Source organism: Eublepharis macularius, chromosome 5 (assembly GCF_028583425.1).
Source record: "Eublepharis macularius isolate TG4126 chromosome 5, MPM_Emac_v1.0, whole genome shotgun sequence".
Lineage (NCBI taxonomy): Eukaryota > Metazoa > Chordata > Lepidosauria > Squamata > Eublepharidae > Eublepharis > Eublepharis macularius.
The window spans coordinates 3,770,486-3,788,409 of NC_072794.1; the positions used below are offsets into that span (position 1 = coordinate 3,770,486).

Below are 17,924 nucleotides of genomic sequence, written 5' to 3' on the forward strand. Positions count from 1 at the left end.
CCTAAAGGTGAAGAGGCAGAATGCCAGGTGAGCATCAGCAAAAAGGGAACAGCAGAGGGCGAGGTGCATCTGCAGTGGAGCATCTTTGTCCCAACCCATCTGTGGCATCCCTGGGGGTGGGGGACAACACAGAGGGAGTCTTCTGGAGACCTGCGCTGCTGGTGTACTCCTCTTAGAGCCAACAGCCATGTAACAAACTCATTTATCCACACCTAATTAAAGTTTTGGACTGTCCTGCCTGCAAAATTTATTCCCCTAACTGGACAGTATCAAAGTGCTTCAAAATAGATCTGATAGGTAAAGCCTCTTTACTTACAGAACTTCTCTTACTATTTATATGTGGATTCATTGTTTAATTCTTTCCCAGCAATACAAACACAAACTTCTTTAATTCTTTATTCTTTATTGAAATAAACTGTAAATCTTCTTATTTAAGCAAGATATTAAAACATAAATGCAGGTTAAACAGAATCCTATTAGTAATAAAATTATACATGTAGTGAGAATTAAATTTCTTTAACATCTAAATCTATGTGATTTAAAGTAAAATCATACTTAATCTACTGGGAAATGTATTTCCATAGACACACAGACACATCCATTTCTCACCTAAAGAATATTTTTCTTGATTATTCCTCCATGAGAAATCCATATTTCTTGTCTTGGTGACAGGGGTTATGTCTGCATGGAGGCCTCATGCTTACAGGGCAGTGCTTTCTGGCCTGCCTAGCCACCCCCGCCCCCCTGCGTACATACTGACTGCCCGTTGTGGCAGGCAGGGTTGTGGAGGCAATACAAAAAGTACGTATGTGCAGGGCTTTTTTTCAGGGGGAACATGGTGGAACGGAGTTCCGGAACCTCTTGAAAATGGTCACATGGCTGGTGGCCCCGCCCCCTGATCTCCAGACAGAGGGGAGTTGAGATTGCCCTCCGCGCCGCTCATTTTCTCTGAGGGCAAACCACTGAGTTCCACCACCTCTTTTCCCAGAAAAAAAGCCCTGCATATGTGGGATGAGGTACAGAGAGGAACTCCCCTCCTGCCTTGCTCACCTGGGTGGGGGTGCATTGTCCTTGCACCCCTAACTGGAAAAGTGGAGGCTCCCCTTTGGCATCTGTGTACTGAGGTGAAAAATCTGTCGGGGTCCTGAGCAGAGCAGTGTTGGCGGTGGAACAGCGCCATTCTCGCTTGGGGTGCCCTTCATCAGGTGTGTTCTAAGGGGCATGGGGCTAGAGAGGGGGAACCCCATGCTGGGTGCCCTCTCACTTGAATGGTGGGTGTCCTGGGAGGGCTGGCCTGGGGCTGACTGGGAGGCCAGGGAGGATTTATGTTTTCAGCCTTCACATGGGATGCTTAAAGCTACACCAGGGTTAGGCTGGTGCCAGGAACACAAGAGGTCCCGGAAAGACTGGGGATGCTGTGCAGCCCACATGCCCCAGTGCGGGATTTGCGCTACTATGGCTCTGGCAGGGTTTGGTGCTTGCATATTTTCCAGTTTGCCAGCATGCACCAGTATATCTCCAGACTGCGTCCATGCAGGGCATTCTAGTTATCCTAAGCAGCATGCAGGCAGAGCTTATGATTGCACAGGTAGACAAGGTCATAGGGAATGGTGGCCCCGATCTGCCCTTAAAACAAGCAGCATCTTAATGCCGCAAATGCTGTTCAGCAGTGTTTTTCTTCGTGGCTTGGTCTCCTCCCCACCCCCCAGTTTGTAAATCTGTCTTGAAAAATGTGTTCCATGCTTAGGAAGAATGCCAAATGTATGAGGTCATCTAAAAATCCTTTAAAGCTCTGCTGCTTACATTGGCAGTTATAAGGGGGGAGGGAGTGGGGAGCACAGAAAAATGCAGGGAATCAGGCAGAGTAGAAAATTTAAGTCCAGCTTTAAATTTGTCCGTTTGCTGTGCATAACAGTTAGTTGCAGTTAACAATCCTAACAAGTTGGTGGACAACTAAAGAAAGCCTTCCATAAAACCTAAACCCCAAATCTTTGGTCTCACATCCCATGCACATTTGGCAGAATGAGATCTGGAAGGTAAGACACCAGTTTCTACGTGTCAGGAAGATTGAGTGAGATCACTGGCTCCAAGGCTGAGAAGGCTGCAATCATAACCACACTTACCTGGAACCAAGTGGGATTGACTTCTTGGTAAACATGCATAGGATTTGGTTCTAAGAGCATCGGATGTCCCAGAATCAAGGACTGGTGGATAGTGAGCAAAACAGCATTTCTCCCCGAGAAGGCCTGCAAGCATGCTGCTTAGTTAACAGGGCCACAGGCACTCTGCATCAGAGAACTTGCACGAAGCAAGGGGTACAAGGTCACTTCTGTGGGCCCAGGTGAGATACAGGATTGCATCTCCTGCCTCTGAGCACCAGTGATGAGTTGAGTTTCCTATTGGACTCATATCAATAATTGCAGATTTTGCCCTTTTGTATTGCTTAATGTCAGACTTGGCTCTTTTTCTTTTACATAGAAAAATGGCCTGCATGTATGGTCAGTCACATTTCAGCTTTAAGAGAGCCCATTTGGGGTGGTTTTCGGAGCACTGGATTTGGTGGGAGCTATCTGGTTTCAAATCTCTCTTCAGTCATACATGCTTACCTTGGACCATTCTTCTACTTTCTTAGCCTAACCAACTTCAGAAGTGCTGTTGTGAAAATAAAACAAGGGTGGGGGGGAGAATCACTGCCCTTAGTTTCTTGGAATTAGGGCAGGATGCAAATTTGGTTGCATGCTTGTTTACATTCAGTGTAGATTTTTTTTTTTAAGACAAGGCATCCAAGTGTGTTTACCTTACACAGATTTCGGCATTCTTGCCTGGGTTTGTAGGATCTAACCAGTATATACTGTAGCTGCTGATTGTTGGAAAAACATCTTGTCCCAGCTGTTCTATTTAGCGTAGGTGGTTGCTTAGGAGTTGGATATTTTCCCATCCACGTTCTGAGAAAGTGCTTTGCCTTCTCCGTATATCTCTTTCCAGCTTTTTTTTTTTGAAAATTTTTTTATTAGGTGAGAATATTAATACATACAACTTTCAAATAACATCTCAATATCATTTTCCCCCACCCTTTCCCTCCCCCCTTTTTCAGGACTTGCAACAGCTTTCCAACCCTATATCTTAATCTATTCCTAATCTATCCCCTTTTTCTATAACTCATTATATCATGTTTACATTCTGCTTTGTTAGAGCTTAGTTTAACAAGATCTGTTAGCTTCAGATCTATTATTAACAACTTAAAATCTGTTATCTATTACTATCTATTAACTTCAGATATATTTAAATTTAAGCTAACAATTAAATAAAATATCTACTTTATTAATTTTACCAATATCTATTAACTCCAAATCCGCTTAAATTTAAGCTAACAATTAGCTAATACTTCACTCCATATGGTAAAGATTCCGTCTCTCCCAATAAAAAGAAACCCATTCTAATAATTTTCGAATTGCCATAGTTCCCCTTTCACGTCCCACTTCTTTTCTAAATATGTTTTCAGTCTTCCCCAATCAGTAAAGAATTCTGTCAGATTCTGATCTCTCAGCTTTCCAGCTTTCTCATGTTTCTGGGCTCAGTTTGGAAGTTGGGTGTTTAAGCTGCACAGCAACACTAAGGCAGTACATTCTGAAAGGGAGGTGAGGGAAGATGGCTGTGGCTTCCTTCCGAAAAGGTCTGATTCACCCTTCTGATGTCACAAGGATGCTGATTCTGATCACAACCTGAGAGCCAATGAGTCAGGAGGGTTTTTCCCTACCCCCTCTAGATACCTGAGCTGCTGCGGTGGAAAGGTGGGCATTACAGCCGCCTAGGATGAAAGAGCTTTGTAGGCCACAGGACCTAGGACGAGAGTAGCATTAGAACATGAGATGCCCCGCTGGATCAGGCCAATGGTCCATCTAGTCCAGCATCCATTGCACACAGTGAACAAGGCACAGAGGTTGGAGGCTTCCCCCGATGCTGCTTCCTAGCACTTGTGTTCAGAGGTTCTCTGCCTCTCACTGTGGAGATTCCTTTTGGTCACCATGGCTAGCAAACGCTGATGGACCTCTCCTCCATGCATCTGTCTGACCCCCTTTTAAAACCATCTAGGCTTGTGCTTGTTACTGTGTCCTCTGACAGTGAATTCCACATTTTAACCACTCGTTGAGTAAAGAAGCACTTCCTTCTCTCTGTCCTGAATTCACTGCCCATCAGCTTCATTGGGTGACTTCGATGTTCTGATATTTCAGAAGAGAGAGAGAGAGAAAAAAAGTTCTCTCTGAAACACTGTCTCTGCTGCATATAGATCCAGAGGAGTTAGCCGTGTTAGTCTGTAGTCGCAAAATAGTAAAGTGTCCAGTAGCGTCTTTAAGACTAACCAACTTGATTATAGCATAAACTTTCGAGAACCACAGCTCTCTTCATCAATCATAACCACACTTACCTGGAACAAAGTGGGATTGACTTCTGGGTAAACATGCATAGGATTTGGCATCTGACAAAGAGAGCTGTGGTTCTCGAAAGCTTATGCTACAATCAAGTTGGTTAGTCTTAAAGGTGCTACTGGACTCTTTACTATTCTGCTGCATATGTAATCTTATAAATCTCCCCCCTCCCTCTCTCACACACACACCATCTTTTCTCTGAACTGAAAAGCCGCAGACTCTTCAGCTGTTTCTCCAAGGAAGGTTCTCCCACCTCTGGATCATTTGGGCTGCCCTTTTCTGCACCTTTTCCAGCTACTCAATACCCTTTTAAGACGAAGGAGAGGAACACGCCCCATTGCATTGTGCGGCATGGGCAGAGCTTGCTGCCAGTCTTTAGCAAAAGTCTTCCATCTCCTGGCTGATCTGCTATAGAAGCTTTCCAGAAATTTGGGCATGATGTTTGACCCCAAGTCTTGACATAAATGTTCTTTTGCAGGCTTTTGGAAATGCAAAGACAGCCCATAATAACAACTCGAGCCGCTTTGGGAAATTCATCCAGGTCAACTATTTGGAGAATGGCATCGTCCGGGGGTGAGTGGAGCAGGCTTGCTTGCTGGGGAGAGGGTGGCACAGCCTTGGCAATTCCGGTGGGAAGACTCCTTCACTGTGTCCTTCAGGAACATCTGGAGAGACTCAGGGCAGATTACAGGTGGCACTCTTTCCAAAAAGCTTGTGTCCAATCTAACGCGGGGAAGATCACGAACAAATGGGGGAAAGCCCAGAAAGGGATGACAATTAGGGTGGCCTTTCTCCCCAATAAAACACGCTTCAGTTTGGATGCCAAACCAGAGCAGAGCCTTTGTGCGGAACAACCTCTCCTTGGATCCTCAGTCCCGGGCTTGACGTCTGTCTTCTGATATGTTCCAGGGCTGTCGTTGAAAAGTACTTGCTTGAAAAATCTCGTTTGGTGTCTCAGGAGAAGAACGAAAGGTGAGGCGTGTGTTGCACATTCTGCGTGTTCGTGATTTATCAACCTTCTGTGCTAAAAGTACCCCAGTTGGGGAAGTGAGTTCAGTTGTTGGCAAGTCAGTATTGGTGGGGGGGGGCGGTTCTAGAAGTGTTTTTCTGGAGAAACCACTCAGAAAGCAAATGGGGGCCAGAAGGAGCAGCCTGGCAGGAGATGCTGCCCGCCAGAGCCTTTGGGCGTTGAAGGGAGGGGCTCCTGATCGCCTGCAGTTGTCTGGGAACTCAGGCAGAGAGAGACCTTTTCCAAGAAGAGAGCGAAGCCCGTAGTCCTTGGCACTGCAATATCAGTTGCTTTATGAGAGTCCATCTCTTTGGGCAGCTGCCTCCCTGCTGTCTACTCTCCTGGGCTGTGCTCTTGGGCCCTACCCAGAACTTACCACCTGGGACCCTGTAAGTAGAGATACCAGGATTTGAACCCAGATCCTTCAGTAAGCAAAGCATGTCCTGGGCTTAATCTTGGTCACTCCAGCTCAGCACCTTCTCCTCGCTGGGGCAGAGGAAGGTCTTTCTCAGCAGCTGATGACCAAGAAAGACTCTTTAAGGGGAGAGGCGGGGAACTGAACCACTGGCTGCATGCCAAAAGGAGTTGCCCCGTTGAGCCTGTGCTGCAACCTGCCTAGCCAAAGAGATTCCACAATGAAGGAAAGCACTGCAACCAATTAGGCAGAGGTGAATTTTGCATACTACTTTCTGGCCTCCCAACATTGACCTCTCAAAGGGCTAGCTTGTAATTCTGCAGGAGCTGCCCAAGAAAAAAAGTTTGACTTGGAGTGTGGAGACAAGAGTTCTCCAGGCCAACAGAAGTGTGTCTTGGCTCTTGCTCTTGCAGGAATTATCACGTGTTTTATTATTTGCTGCTTGGTGCCGGTGAAGAGGAGCGGAAGGAATTCCACCTCAAGCAGCCTGAAGATTACTTCTACCTCAACCAGGTAGGCAAAGGTCCCCCATGTATGGATCTGGCCAACAGATGCAAGGGGCCGCTTTGTCCACAGCCCTCTAGAGGGCAGCAGCTCCCAGAACTAGCTCACTTGGTGTTCCACCTTCTGTGTTCTGAAGGTGCCCTTGCTTGGCATTTCTTCCAAAGGGCAAAGGGCTTTGGGGGCTTTCGTTGCCAGAGCATCACATAGCACCGCTTCTCAATTGCATGACTGCTTCTTCTCGGTTTGCAGTGAGAATGTGATTGCTGATCCGGAATTCACATTGCCTGAGAAAAATAACCCTAACAATGTGAGGGCTCCTTCAGTGCAAAACCAGTAACAATTAAGGGAAAAGACCGTCCTCCGAAGGGGGTGGGCGGAATAATATAGAGATTCTTCAATAGTACATTAATAAATATTTGTGTGTGTGTGTGTGTGTGTGTGTGTGTGTGTGTATATATATATATATATATATATATATATAATATTTCTTGTTATGTAAAGTGCAAAGTGCTGAACTGTGCAATGTAATAATCAATGAACAGGAATACCTATAAATATAATAATGTAACCTTATATGAGAAGACTATGCAACAGTCCTTCCTGTCATCACATACAATCAATGTTACAATATTACAATAAGTTAACAGTCCAATGAAATATGTAGCCCACAAGTCCAATAGGTGAAAAAGGTGTCCTCAAAATTTATCTTGCAGCTAAGTATTCTTCAGTGTCTTCTTATTAGTAATATATAATCCTTCTCTTTACTGGTACAGTCACAATTTGCCAACCAGATGTTCCCACTGGAATGATATTCCTATTCCAGAATGTAAAAATCCTGTTTCAGAGCCTGACGGGGCTTGCTCGCATATCAACTTTCCCGTTTTGTGTTTAAAAATATACACAAATATTTATTAATGTACTATTGAAGAATCTCTATATTTTCCCCCCTTTGAAGGAGGGTCTTTTCTCTTAATTGTTACTGAAAAAAAATAACCCAGCATTACATCTTCAGACAAAGCAATAACAAACAATAAAACAGTTACAGAAACAGAAGATACTAAAAGTGCCGCCCCCCCCCCCAGTTTAGCCACAATCTCTATGAATATCAACCAATGTTAAAAGTTGTTTTGGTTTATGTGAAGCACTGTAACTCCTCCCTAAAGAAGAGTCCAAGGCAGCTGTGTGCTCACTTGGTAGCCAACTGCAGGCCACACCCCCTCAGTCCCTCCTCCAAACTGGCATTATTGATTTCCTGTATTATAATTTTGTCTGACTTAACAGCCAAAATTGGCTTCTAGGCAGGGCTTTTTTTCAGCTGGAACGCAGTGGAACAGAGTTCTGGAACCTCTTGAAAATGGTCACATGGCTGGTGGCCCCGCCCCCTGATCTCCAGACAGAGAGGAGTTGAGATTGTGACCATTTTCAGGGCAACCCACTGAGTTCCACCACCTCTTTTCCCAGGAAAAACCCCCCTGCTCCTAGGAATAAAAAGATGGGCTAGTTGCCCCCCTCCTCAAACCACCTCAGTGAATATTAAGCCCACAGCTCAGTCCTGACATCTCTGGTTAAAAGATCTTGGGCCTTGGGAAAGAACTTGAATGGTCAAGATGCCAGTCAGCGAAGATGATACTGAGCCTGGGTTGCCAGTCATGAGGGTGGGATTCCTCTGCCTGGGGGTAATTTTGTTGGCGATGATAGCCTGTTGGAGTCCCTAGAGAGTTACTAGAGAGCAATTTCTTGCCAAGCAGATTACTCTGATCCCACAATAATTAGGGCTTGGGTCTTTTTCAAGATAACCTTTATTTCCCCCAAAACATAGTGTCAAAAAACCCCTCAGTTCTGAGTTTTTAAGAATTAGTATCTACTTCTAGCCTGCCTTTCCATGTCCTGGTTTATCTTAGTGAAAACTCCTCTGTGTCCCCACTTCTCCTCTAAGTGTGGTTGCCTCTCTTATAATAGCATAACTTGAAAATCGAAGATGGAGAAGACTTGCAACACGACTTTGAACGGTTAAAGCAAGCCATGGAGATGGTTGGGTTTCTCCCAGCAACAAAGAAACAGTGAGTCAGGTCTCTTTGGGGAAATGCTTTTTTCCTCCGCTTGAGAGGGAAGGTGCTGTCTCATTTGAAGTATAGCAAGGATGTCCTCTGCAAGTATAAAGTCCAGTAGCACTTTTAAGACTAACCACTTTATTGTAGCATAAGGTTCCGAGAACCACAGCTTTCTTCATCTGATGCTATTGTAGCATAAGCTTTCGAGAACCACAGCTCTCTTCGTCAGATGCAACTTTATTGCGGCACAAACTTTCGAGAACCTCAGCTCGCTTCGTCAGCTACATTATCAGATACATCTGATGAAGAGAGCTGTGGTTCTCGAAAGCTTATGCCTCAGTAAAGTTGGTTAGTCTTAAAGGTGTTACTGGACTTTTTACTATTTTGCAACTACACACTAACACGGCTAACTCCTCTGGATTTCTGCAGATGGATGTGGATCATCCATCTGCCTGTAGCAAAAGAGTGTTGAGTGTCCGCTGTGCTTATTAATTAGTACACTTTTACCAACCCTTCCTCCGAAGAGCTAAGGTTGGGGGATGTGGGTCTTGCCTTCTTTTATCCTCTCAGCAGCCCTGTAGGTTGTAGGTTAGGGTTAGGCAGAACATGAGTGGCCCAGTGTCTCTCAACAAGCTGGCCATGGCAGAGTGGCGATCTGAGCCCGGGTCTCCAAGCTCCTAGTCTAACATGCCACCACTACACCACACTGGCTCCTGTTTATGCAGAGCCTGCCTATCAGCATTTCCCAGCATAAGAAAGTGAGTCGCAGGCTTCTACAGGTTTATTGATTTCTGCATGCTGTGCTTATTCTTTTTAAGTGGGTCGGCATACCAAGTAAACTTAAAACTGTAGGTCACCGTACCCAGAAGGTTAGGAACCACTTGTCTGAATGGTCCCTGTAGAACTGGCATAGTGACTTGGTAAAGGGAAAATAATTTCCAGGGTCCTGTGGCGCATGCAGTCTTCCGTCAAAATGGGGGAAAGTGTGATGAGTTTTCTCTGCTTGAGATCTTGGAGGGACCCAACGGCTTCCTTAGTCCTGCCGTTGGCGAGGCCCTGGGACGTTGCGGGTGTCCAGCAGCAGCTCAGCTGTTAAAAACGGGGGACAATAAAGAATAGAAGTTTGGGTGAGCACCTGGAAGAGCATAAGGGAGATGCTAGGCAACCCCTTTGCTGCAGCCGTCTCTCCAGTGGGTCAGTTGCCGTGCTTTGTTTGTTTGTTTGCTAGCGCATATGCTTAATTATTGTGTTGAGAGCCTCCTTGGATGTTTTTGACACAGTAGGAGGATTATAAATACTTCAAATATTTAACACTTGGGCTTGAATTAAACTTGGTGCCCAGACTGTCTCATCAAGAGAGAAAACATTCCTGGCCTTTTACTGTTTTTCCTTCCCCAGAATTTTTTCAGTGCTGTCTGCTATTCTTTACCTGGGAAATGTTACCTACAAGAAGAGGGCGGCAGGTCGAGATGAGGGGTTGGAAGTGGGACCCCCTGAAGTGCTTGACATCCTCTCCCAGCTTCTGAAGGTATCTTGCTCTTCGCTTTTGGATTCAGCATGGTCTTTCGGGAGAGAGGCTGGTTGATGCGGGGGTGGGGGTGGGTTTGCAGACTGAATATGTGATCTGTATTTGCCAAGGAGGAAAGGAATGGGTATTTGAGGAGGCCATGGCTGAAAATTGCTGGTGGACATCCCTGCAGACGGAAAGGGCAGAGCACAACTAGCTGGGCACTTGCTTGCTGTGCACTGCCTTGTCTTCTGTTTCTGTATAGTGAACGTGTGTGTAAATTCTTGCGAGTTCTCGTGTTTGTACCAAGCAATTGGATTCAGAGCAGTGGTCTCTGTATTGTATTCCAGAAGCTTTGGTAAGCAGCCTGCAGAATGAAGTTGTCCAAGGATAAGGTGCTGGTCATGACCTTTAACGCTCTTAAAATGGTTTGGAACAAGGACATGTCAAGGATCATCTCTGCCTCTATATACCTGCCCTTCAATTATGATCTTCTGGAGAGATCCCTTTTAGCATTCCCCCAACTTCTGAATCGAATGACTGTTAGAGGCAGGGCCTTCTCTGTGGTAGCACCTTGCCTTTAGAACACCCCCGCCACAATTATTTGCCCCAAACCTAGCCTCCTTAGTTTTGACTGCCAGGTATTTCCCTCATGGTTTCCATTTGTTTTTCTCTACCTCCTGCTCACCTCTTTGCACTACTATTTTAGGGCTTGTTTACTGTGCTGGTTTTTAATTATCTTTTGGGTTTTTATTTTATTCAACTAGTTTTGTGCCTGTGCCTCTTGTTATGGTTTCCTTATGTTTTCATTTTGAGGAAGCTGCTGCTTTTCTTTATTTTCCAGGGTTTTTTTTTTAACTGAGAGAGGTGAGATATAAATAGCATAAATAAATAAAGTTACAGAGGAATTGTAGTGGTTAGAATGTCAGCCTTGGATCTGGGAGAGCGGGGTTCTGCTCTCCGTTCTAACCTGAAGCTTGCTTGGGGCAGGGGGGAGAGCTTGGGCCGCTTGCTCTCTCTTGCTTGCTTCCCTTTCAGAGGTATTCTGAGCATCAGATGAAGAAATGAGAAGCACCCTGGAGGAAGGGTAGCATGACAGTCCCACTAGGCAGATAAGTGAGAACTGCTTTCCTCTGCCCCTCATTCATATCTTTTCCTCTACACCTTTAGGTGAAGCGCGAAATCTTAGTGGAAGTGTTGACGAAAAGAAAAACAGTGACTGTGAATGACAAGCTCATCCTGCCCTACAGCCTCGGTGAAGTGAGTGCCCTGCAGGGACAGCATTATGAAGAAGAGCATGGGAATGTGGGGGGGGGGAGTAAAGCTGGCCAGCTCAGATTGGGGGCGGGGGGGGGAGATGACGACAGAGAACTGGAACTGCCTTAGACTTGGGGAAGACTGGCCTTCTGAGTGTAACGAGCTTTTGCCGATGTCTGAAACTAAGCTTCCACTTAACCAAAAGAAAGATGTAACTTTCTCTTGGAAACCTTTCAGCAATTAGTTCTCAGACCTGTCAAACAGATAAGTTCTTTGAACCACCTGTTTATCAGTACATTTATTTTACATAGGATTCAATATTGCTTTGCAACTCCTCATCAAACACACAGACACCTATCTAGAGTTTATTTTACTTTATTGAAAATATACCCTAGTTTTTTAATGAAGAAAGTAATTAAAATATAAATGGTTATTAATATAAATCCTATAAAAACAGAACACAGAAAGGCAATAAGAAATAAGTTTGCTAGCATTTCCTAATAAATTCTAAGTTTAACATGATCAAAGTTTCTATGAAATGCATAGGTAAAGATAAGTTCTCACCTAAATTCTCTCAAGAGATTTCCATCAGAGCTCTGCCATTCTATCTGAATTTGCATTTTTATAAGTCATCATATGCAAATATCTAAGAGCTTTTCATGTGATAGCACAAACAAACGATAATTGGTCTGATGCTTAACCTTCCAATTAGTAAAAAATGATGTTATACTCAAACTATAAATCTCTGAGAAATGTCAGAAAAAGTTAAGAGATCACTATTGGTTGAATTGCTGATAGAGGAACATTAATCTCGATAGAGTCCACTATTTTAATTAACTGTCAAAAGATTAAAGCACACCTGTTAGAATTACCTAACACTTAGAAAAAAACACATAGACGGTTCAAGCAAAGTCTGAAAGTTCATCTAGAATACAAGTACTTGGCCCAGTATTGCTCAGTATTGACTATTGTCATGTGTTTTTATCTATATTGGTGCAACATGAGGTGAGGCTGGGAATGGTGGCTCCAAGGGGGCAATATACAAACGTCAGAAATAAAACAAAGCCGTGGGAGAAGGCATCTTGTCCTCCACCATGGGATGTTCAGAACCGGGCCTTGTACGCTTGCAAGGTTTGCCTTTGCAGATTCTTGTTCCTGAAGCTGAGAGTATTGAGACGCTGTCATGAAAAGGCAGGAGGGGATCAACTCCTGTGCCCCTTCTTCTGACTGCTTAATGGAAATTCAGGGTCTGCATTGGCTAACATAACAGTCTCTTAAACCTAACCTGGATGGCTAAGGCTAGCAGGGTTGGCCCTGCTTAGTACATGGAAGGAAGCCCAGGGTCACTATGCAGAGACAGGCAGTGGCAAACCACCTGGACTCCTCTTGCCTCGAGAGGTCGGCATAAGTCAGCTGCAACTTGACGGCACTTTCCACAACCATTCTTGGGGCGGGGAGGGTTGAGATTTCAACCTCTTAAGGTTTGGGATTTGGCTGTATCCAAGAAAGAGGGATGACGTTTAGAGCTGCGAGGAAATCAGCAGGGAGATTCTCCTATGAGCTCTATCCTGTGTCTAGTCTTTGAGCTTGGCATTGTCACCTCTCACTGACAGCCGCTCTCCAGGTCTCAGGCAGAGTGATAACTTTCTCACCCCCTGCCACCTGAGATCCTTTGCTCTGGAAGTTGACCCAGGGGCCTTTGGCATGCAAAGTCACATGCTCAGCAGCCAAGCAAAGGGCCCACAGTAGAAATCTGGCCCCTCTTTGATGGGCATTGGCTTTCCAGGGATTTGGGCACTGAGAGGTCCTTTGCAGCACCTGTGCCCAGATGGCTTTAACTTGGAGGTTGGCGGCCTTCTGTGCAAAACTGCAGCTCCGGCCTTGAGCCCTGGCGCTTCCCTGTGCTGTTCAACGCCAGCTCTTATTTGTGATACTTTGGAAGGACCAACTTTATGGTCTCTTATACCCTGTTTCCTCTTTTGTACATTATCTTTAAGAAGAAAAGAATGATCTCAGGCCTTCCCATTTTTCTTTTTTTGTGCCAAATAACGAGTTCTTCTCTCAGCCAGGATCACATTTGTTTGGGTAGCACCTGCTTCTCTGAAGGGAGGTACATGAGGGAGGGGTGGGTGGGTTTGTTCAGCTGTAGTTTTGTAATGTGTCCTCTCTGCACACACAGTTGCCTTGGGTTTTTTTCCAAAAGATACCATCTCTCTTCAAAGAGCGGAGTTCATTGTACAAATCCTGCACCTCAGGCTTTCTGGAGCAGAAAAAAGTAAACATGATGATGAAGTCCTGAATGTGGCTTATCCCTGCAGTGATGTTTCAGTTTTTCTTCCCTTGTGGCCTTGTGCGGTGAGGAGAGGCGCTGCCAGAGCATTCTGGAGTGGGGAACTGAGTGTGCTGTGTCTGTATGCTTCTCCGCAGGCCATCACTGCACGGGACTCCATGGCCAAGTCACTGTATAGCGCTCTCTTTGATTGGATAGTTCTACGAATTAACCACGCGCTCCTCAACAAAAAGGACATGGAGGAGTCTGTCACGGTGCGTCTCCAGTAGATGGTGGCTTGATGGCCAGCTCCTCAGAGCAGGGCAAGGGGGCAGCTGCATGGTGCCACTGGTGACATGGCGGAGGCGGCATGTGTGTTCCTCTGGGGCCGGCTGGTGGGTGGGCATTGGGACAGCTGGGCTGTAAAAGGTAGAGAAAGAAAGCCAGTTTGGCATGAGCAGCTTGACAGCAAGACTGTGCTTCCTACTCTGCTTTCGCAGTGCTTGTCCATTGGGGTCCTTGATATTTTTGGCTTCGAAGACTTCAAAACCAACAGTTTTGAGCAGTTCTGCATAAATTATGCCAACGAACAGCTGCAGTACTACTTCAATCAACACATTTTCAAGCTTGAACAGGTAAGACGTTGAGGAGGAGGAGGAGGACCTCCAAGCCCCAGACAGGACAGAAGTTAAGATGGCATCATTGTGGCTGTTGGCAGCCACCATCCTGATTCTGTGGAGAACAAAATGGCTATTCCCTTGTAAACAGCAAATAGAAGAGGTTAAAATCCACAGGGAATACAATACTAATTTACAAAATTACAAAACTGTATTCAGAGTGCAAAGGCTACAAAATTTCATCATTGTATTCAAATAAGTAAATGACAACCTCTTGATGCAATTTTCAGGCACACACATCAACAATACAATAATCTTTTACATAATTATACAGGGCAAGTTGCAGTAGACACACACAATTCCCAACAATCTTCTTGGAATGGTTATAACAATTCTTTTCAGGACTTCCCTCAGCAAGTGAACGGTGAAGCCCAGCCGCGAAGCAAAGCTCCAACCCACGCTCAATCTGGGGCCGGCTATCTGTGGCAGATACTGGAATCCTTCATCAGGAGCGTGTGGAATGCTTTACAGCAGAAAAGGAAATTTCCAATGTGTTTAAGTCTTACATGCCCATAAGAGATTTTCACGCTCCTGATGAAGGATTCCGATAAATATTTTAAATCAACATAAAATTTGCTCAGTGGGGTGGTAGGATAGAGGCAGGACCACCCCTGGGGTTAGTAACATTTTTACCGTACGCCTTCTGCCTAAAGGTCAAAGGGTTAGCTGTTTCCCCCTTTCATTTTATCCTCACAACTGTCCTGAGAGGCACGTTAGGCTGAGGGCCCTCCAGCAAAGTCGTTTTTGCGCTGAGGGGCACATTCATGTACGGGTGAAGCCTTCGCATGACAGTGTGGTGTGGTCTTGTCCTGAGTGGGGGAACAGGAGGTCCTGCGAGCACCCAATGGACTCACTGATGCCTTTGGATTGTCTGTAGGAAGAGTATCGGAGTGAAGGCATTGCATGGCACAACATCGCCTACACCGACAATGTGGCCTGCATCCACTTGATCAGCAAGAAACCCACCGGCCTCTTTTACCTCCTAGATGAGGAAAGCAAGTAAGTGTGGCTGGGGGTGGGGGACTGGCAGCAGGTGTGGCATGGGGTGGCGTGGGCAAAGGCAGGCCAGCCCTGAGAAAAGCATCTCTCCTCGAGTGGGGCAGCATGGCACAGCTCCGTGTCTCAGCCTCCCAAGGAAGCTCCACCGTAGTGATTCCTTGTGTCTCTCCCCTGTTGTGTGTTTTCTTGGATGTGGCGAGATTTCAGGATGCTTTGTGTGTTCATTTTGTTGTTGTTAATGATGGCAATGCTGACCTCTGGAGGTTTTCCAGGCTCAGAGACTCCAGGGCCCTGTTAGGGTTGAGAAGCAGGGAATAAATATATTAGGAGAAATGCCTGTCAAACCGGAGTCTTCTCATCTCTCATGGTTGAGACCCGCAGTTTCATGAGAGCCAGTGTGGTGTAGTGGTTAGAGTGCCAGACTAGGATCTGGGAGGCCTGGGTTTGAATTCCCATTCTACCTTAGAAGCTTGCTGGGTGACCCTGGGCCAGTTGCACACTCTCAGCGTCACCTATTTCGCAGGGTAGTTGTGAGGATACAAAGGGGGAGAGGAGAATGATGTCAGCAGCTTTGGGTCCCATCCCCTGTCCCCCCCTGGGGAGAAAGGTGGGGAGCAAATGAAGTAAATACAATTGTCTCATGACAAATGGGTTTAACCAAATCTCTGCTGATTCTTCTGGGTTCTGCTTTGTCTTTTGTTTATGCAGCTTTCCTCATGCCACCAGCCAGACACTACTTGCAAAATTCAAGCAGCAGCACGAAGACAACCGATTCTTCATTGGGACCCCTGTCCTGGAACCCGCATTCATCATCCAGCACTTTGCAGGCAAAGTGAAGTACCAGATCAAGGTACGGGGTGAAGCTGGGATGGCCCAGGGGAGGCTGTGTATGTGCTGAGTTCTGATTTAGCTTTCTGGGCTCAGACCAAAGCTCCACCTGTCCCAACCTTCTGTTTCCAACACTGCTCCATTTGGTGCCCCGATGGGAAGCTCCGGTGCCTTGAAACAAAGAAGTTCTGTTTAGCTGTCATGTCTCATAGCTGTTCAAGGACCTTTCCTCCAAGAATTTTTGAATCCTTGTTGGAAAACATTATAGGATAGCAGCTGCTGTTGTTTGGGGCAGAGTTCCATAACCTAATCGTGTGATGTGCCTGTTGTCTGAGCTGAAGCTCCTGCTGGGAAGCATCGCAGGGTGATTCTAAGTTCCAGTTTTACCTTGCGGTCCCAGCCAAGCGTGGATGGCTGCTGAAGGCCAAACGAGACCATACGGCACCCCTGAGTCCACCATGAGAACATGGTGCCATGGTCCCTGGCAGGGTTGGAGCCCCGTAGCATTGTCTGGAACGGTGCTGAGTCCCTGTGATGCATCATCTAGCTGGGCCTGGTGTGTCCTCTTGATCTGACATCTTGCTTTGCTCCTTGGCCCTGTGGCCTGGCAGGATTTCCGTGAGAAGAACATGGATTACATGCGGCCAGATATTGTGGCCTTGCTACGAGGCAGCGACAGCGCCTATGTCCGCGAGCTCATTGGGATGGACCCGGTGGCCGTCTTCCGTTGGGCCACTCTGCGTGCCGCCATTCAGGCCATGGCAGTCTTCGCAGAAGCGGGTCGCCAGAGAGCTCAGAAGACAGCTGGTGAGGACAAGCCTGGGCAGAACAATCGCAAGAACCTCCCGTGCATGCTCAGAGAGCCACTGTGAAAGTTGGCCCAAATGGGACCGTGGGGGAGGGACCATCCGTCTGTTTTTGGTGGAGTGTGTTTTTCACAGCCAACGTTGGCCACTGAGAGTGCTGGCCCCCAAATTCCAAAGGAAGATGGCCAGTGAGAGCCATTTTGAGCCCATTTTGTGGCTGGCAGCAGCTGCCGAGGGTACTTTTTAAGCTGAAGATGCTGGGAACTGAATGTGAGACCTTGTGCATGCCATGCAGGTGCTTTGCTACTGAGCCGTGGCCTCCCCCAAGATTAAGCTGCCTTCTCATTGGTTATTTGATACAGTATGATTCCATTTCATTCCTTTCTCTCTACTCTGTAATCTGCATTGAGTCTTGGTAAGAAAAGCGGGTTATAAATAAGACAGAATAACTCCTTAACCTGTCCTTCCCAGTTCTGTCTCCTCTTGCTGGTGGTGGCTTCCCAGCATCTGGGGCAGATGAAGGGCTTTCTCAGCTCCTGCCTCCTGAGACCCTGGAGATGTCAAGGACTGAATTTGGGATCTTTCCCATGCAAAGCGATTCTTCTACCCCCCAGACAGGCCCCTCTGTCGAAAAACAGAAATGCATCATTGTAGGTTTGGGCTCACAGTTATCTGAAGCTACCTTACACCTGAATCAGTCCCTTTAGCTTCTGGCAGTGGGTCTCCAGGACCTCAACATCTTTTGCACCAGCTGCCACTGAAGCCAAAGTGTCCACCTTAGATGCCTTAGTATCGTAAGCAAAAGGCGAAACTTCAGGGCCTTCAGCAGGCAAAGCAGAAGGTCCACCCCCGAGCCATAGTTTCTCCTGTGTGCTACAGAATGCCTCTTTATCAGTACTATATTCAGAACATCTCATTTAATAATGAGATGTTCTGAATATAGTATATTAGTATGGTGTTATTTTCCTTAGCTAGTTTTCACGACTTTTTGGAGGTACTTGTGTTCTTTCGTGATACTCTCTGGTTGGTTATATCGGTACTGGCATAAACACAGGGCTCTTTTTTCCCCTTCTGTCTGCTCCAGGAGTAGTGCGTCATGGGCCCCGAGTCCCCCTTGGAGAATTGCAGCAAGCCAACACCCCGATTGAAAGAGCTTACCGGTAGGCAGCACGATT

General features: G+C 46.3%; 1 protein-coding gene across 8 annotated transcripts in view; it reads left to right on the top strand.

Moving 5' to 3' along the window:
• The window catches only part of MYO9B (myosin IXB), a 75,648-nt gene that overhangs the window by 17,080 nt on the left and 40,644 nt on the right, over window positions 1-17,924 (top strand). For all 8 annotated transcript variants that reach the window (XM_054979765.1, XM_054979769.1, XM_054979768.1 and 5 more), the window contains exons 3-14: window positions 4,906-5,000; window positions 5,337-5,399; window positions 6,265-6,364; window positions 8,315-8,415; window positions 9,805-9,934; window positions 11,084-11,173; window positions 13,598-13,714; window positions 13,940-14,074; window positions 14,994-15,115; window positions 15,824-15,965; window positions 16,555-16,750; window positions 17,834-17,909. In XM_054979765.1, the coding sequence (XP_054835740.1) occupies window positions 4,906-5,000; window positions 5,337-5,399; window positions 6,265-6,364; window positions 8,315-8,415; window positions 9,805-9,934; window positions 11,084-11,173; window positions 13,598-13,714; window positions 13,940-14,074; window positions 14,994-15,115; window positions 15,824-15,965; window positions 16,555-16,750; window positions 17,834-17,909 (1,367 nt within the window). The remainder of the gene's footprint in view (window positions 1-4,905; window positions 5,001-5,336; window positions 5,400-6,264; window positions 6,365-8,314; window positions 8,416-9,804; window positions 9,935-11,083; window positions 11,174-13,597; window positions 13,715-13,939; window positions 14,075-14,993; window positions 15,116-15,823; window positions 15,966-16,554; window positions 16,751-17,833; window positions 17,910-17,924) is intronic.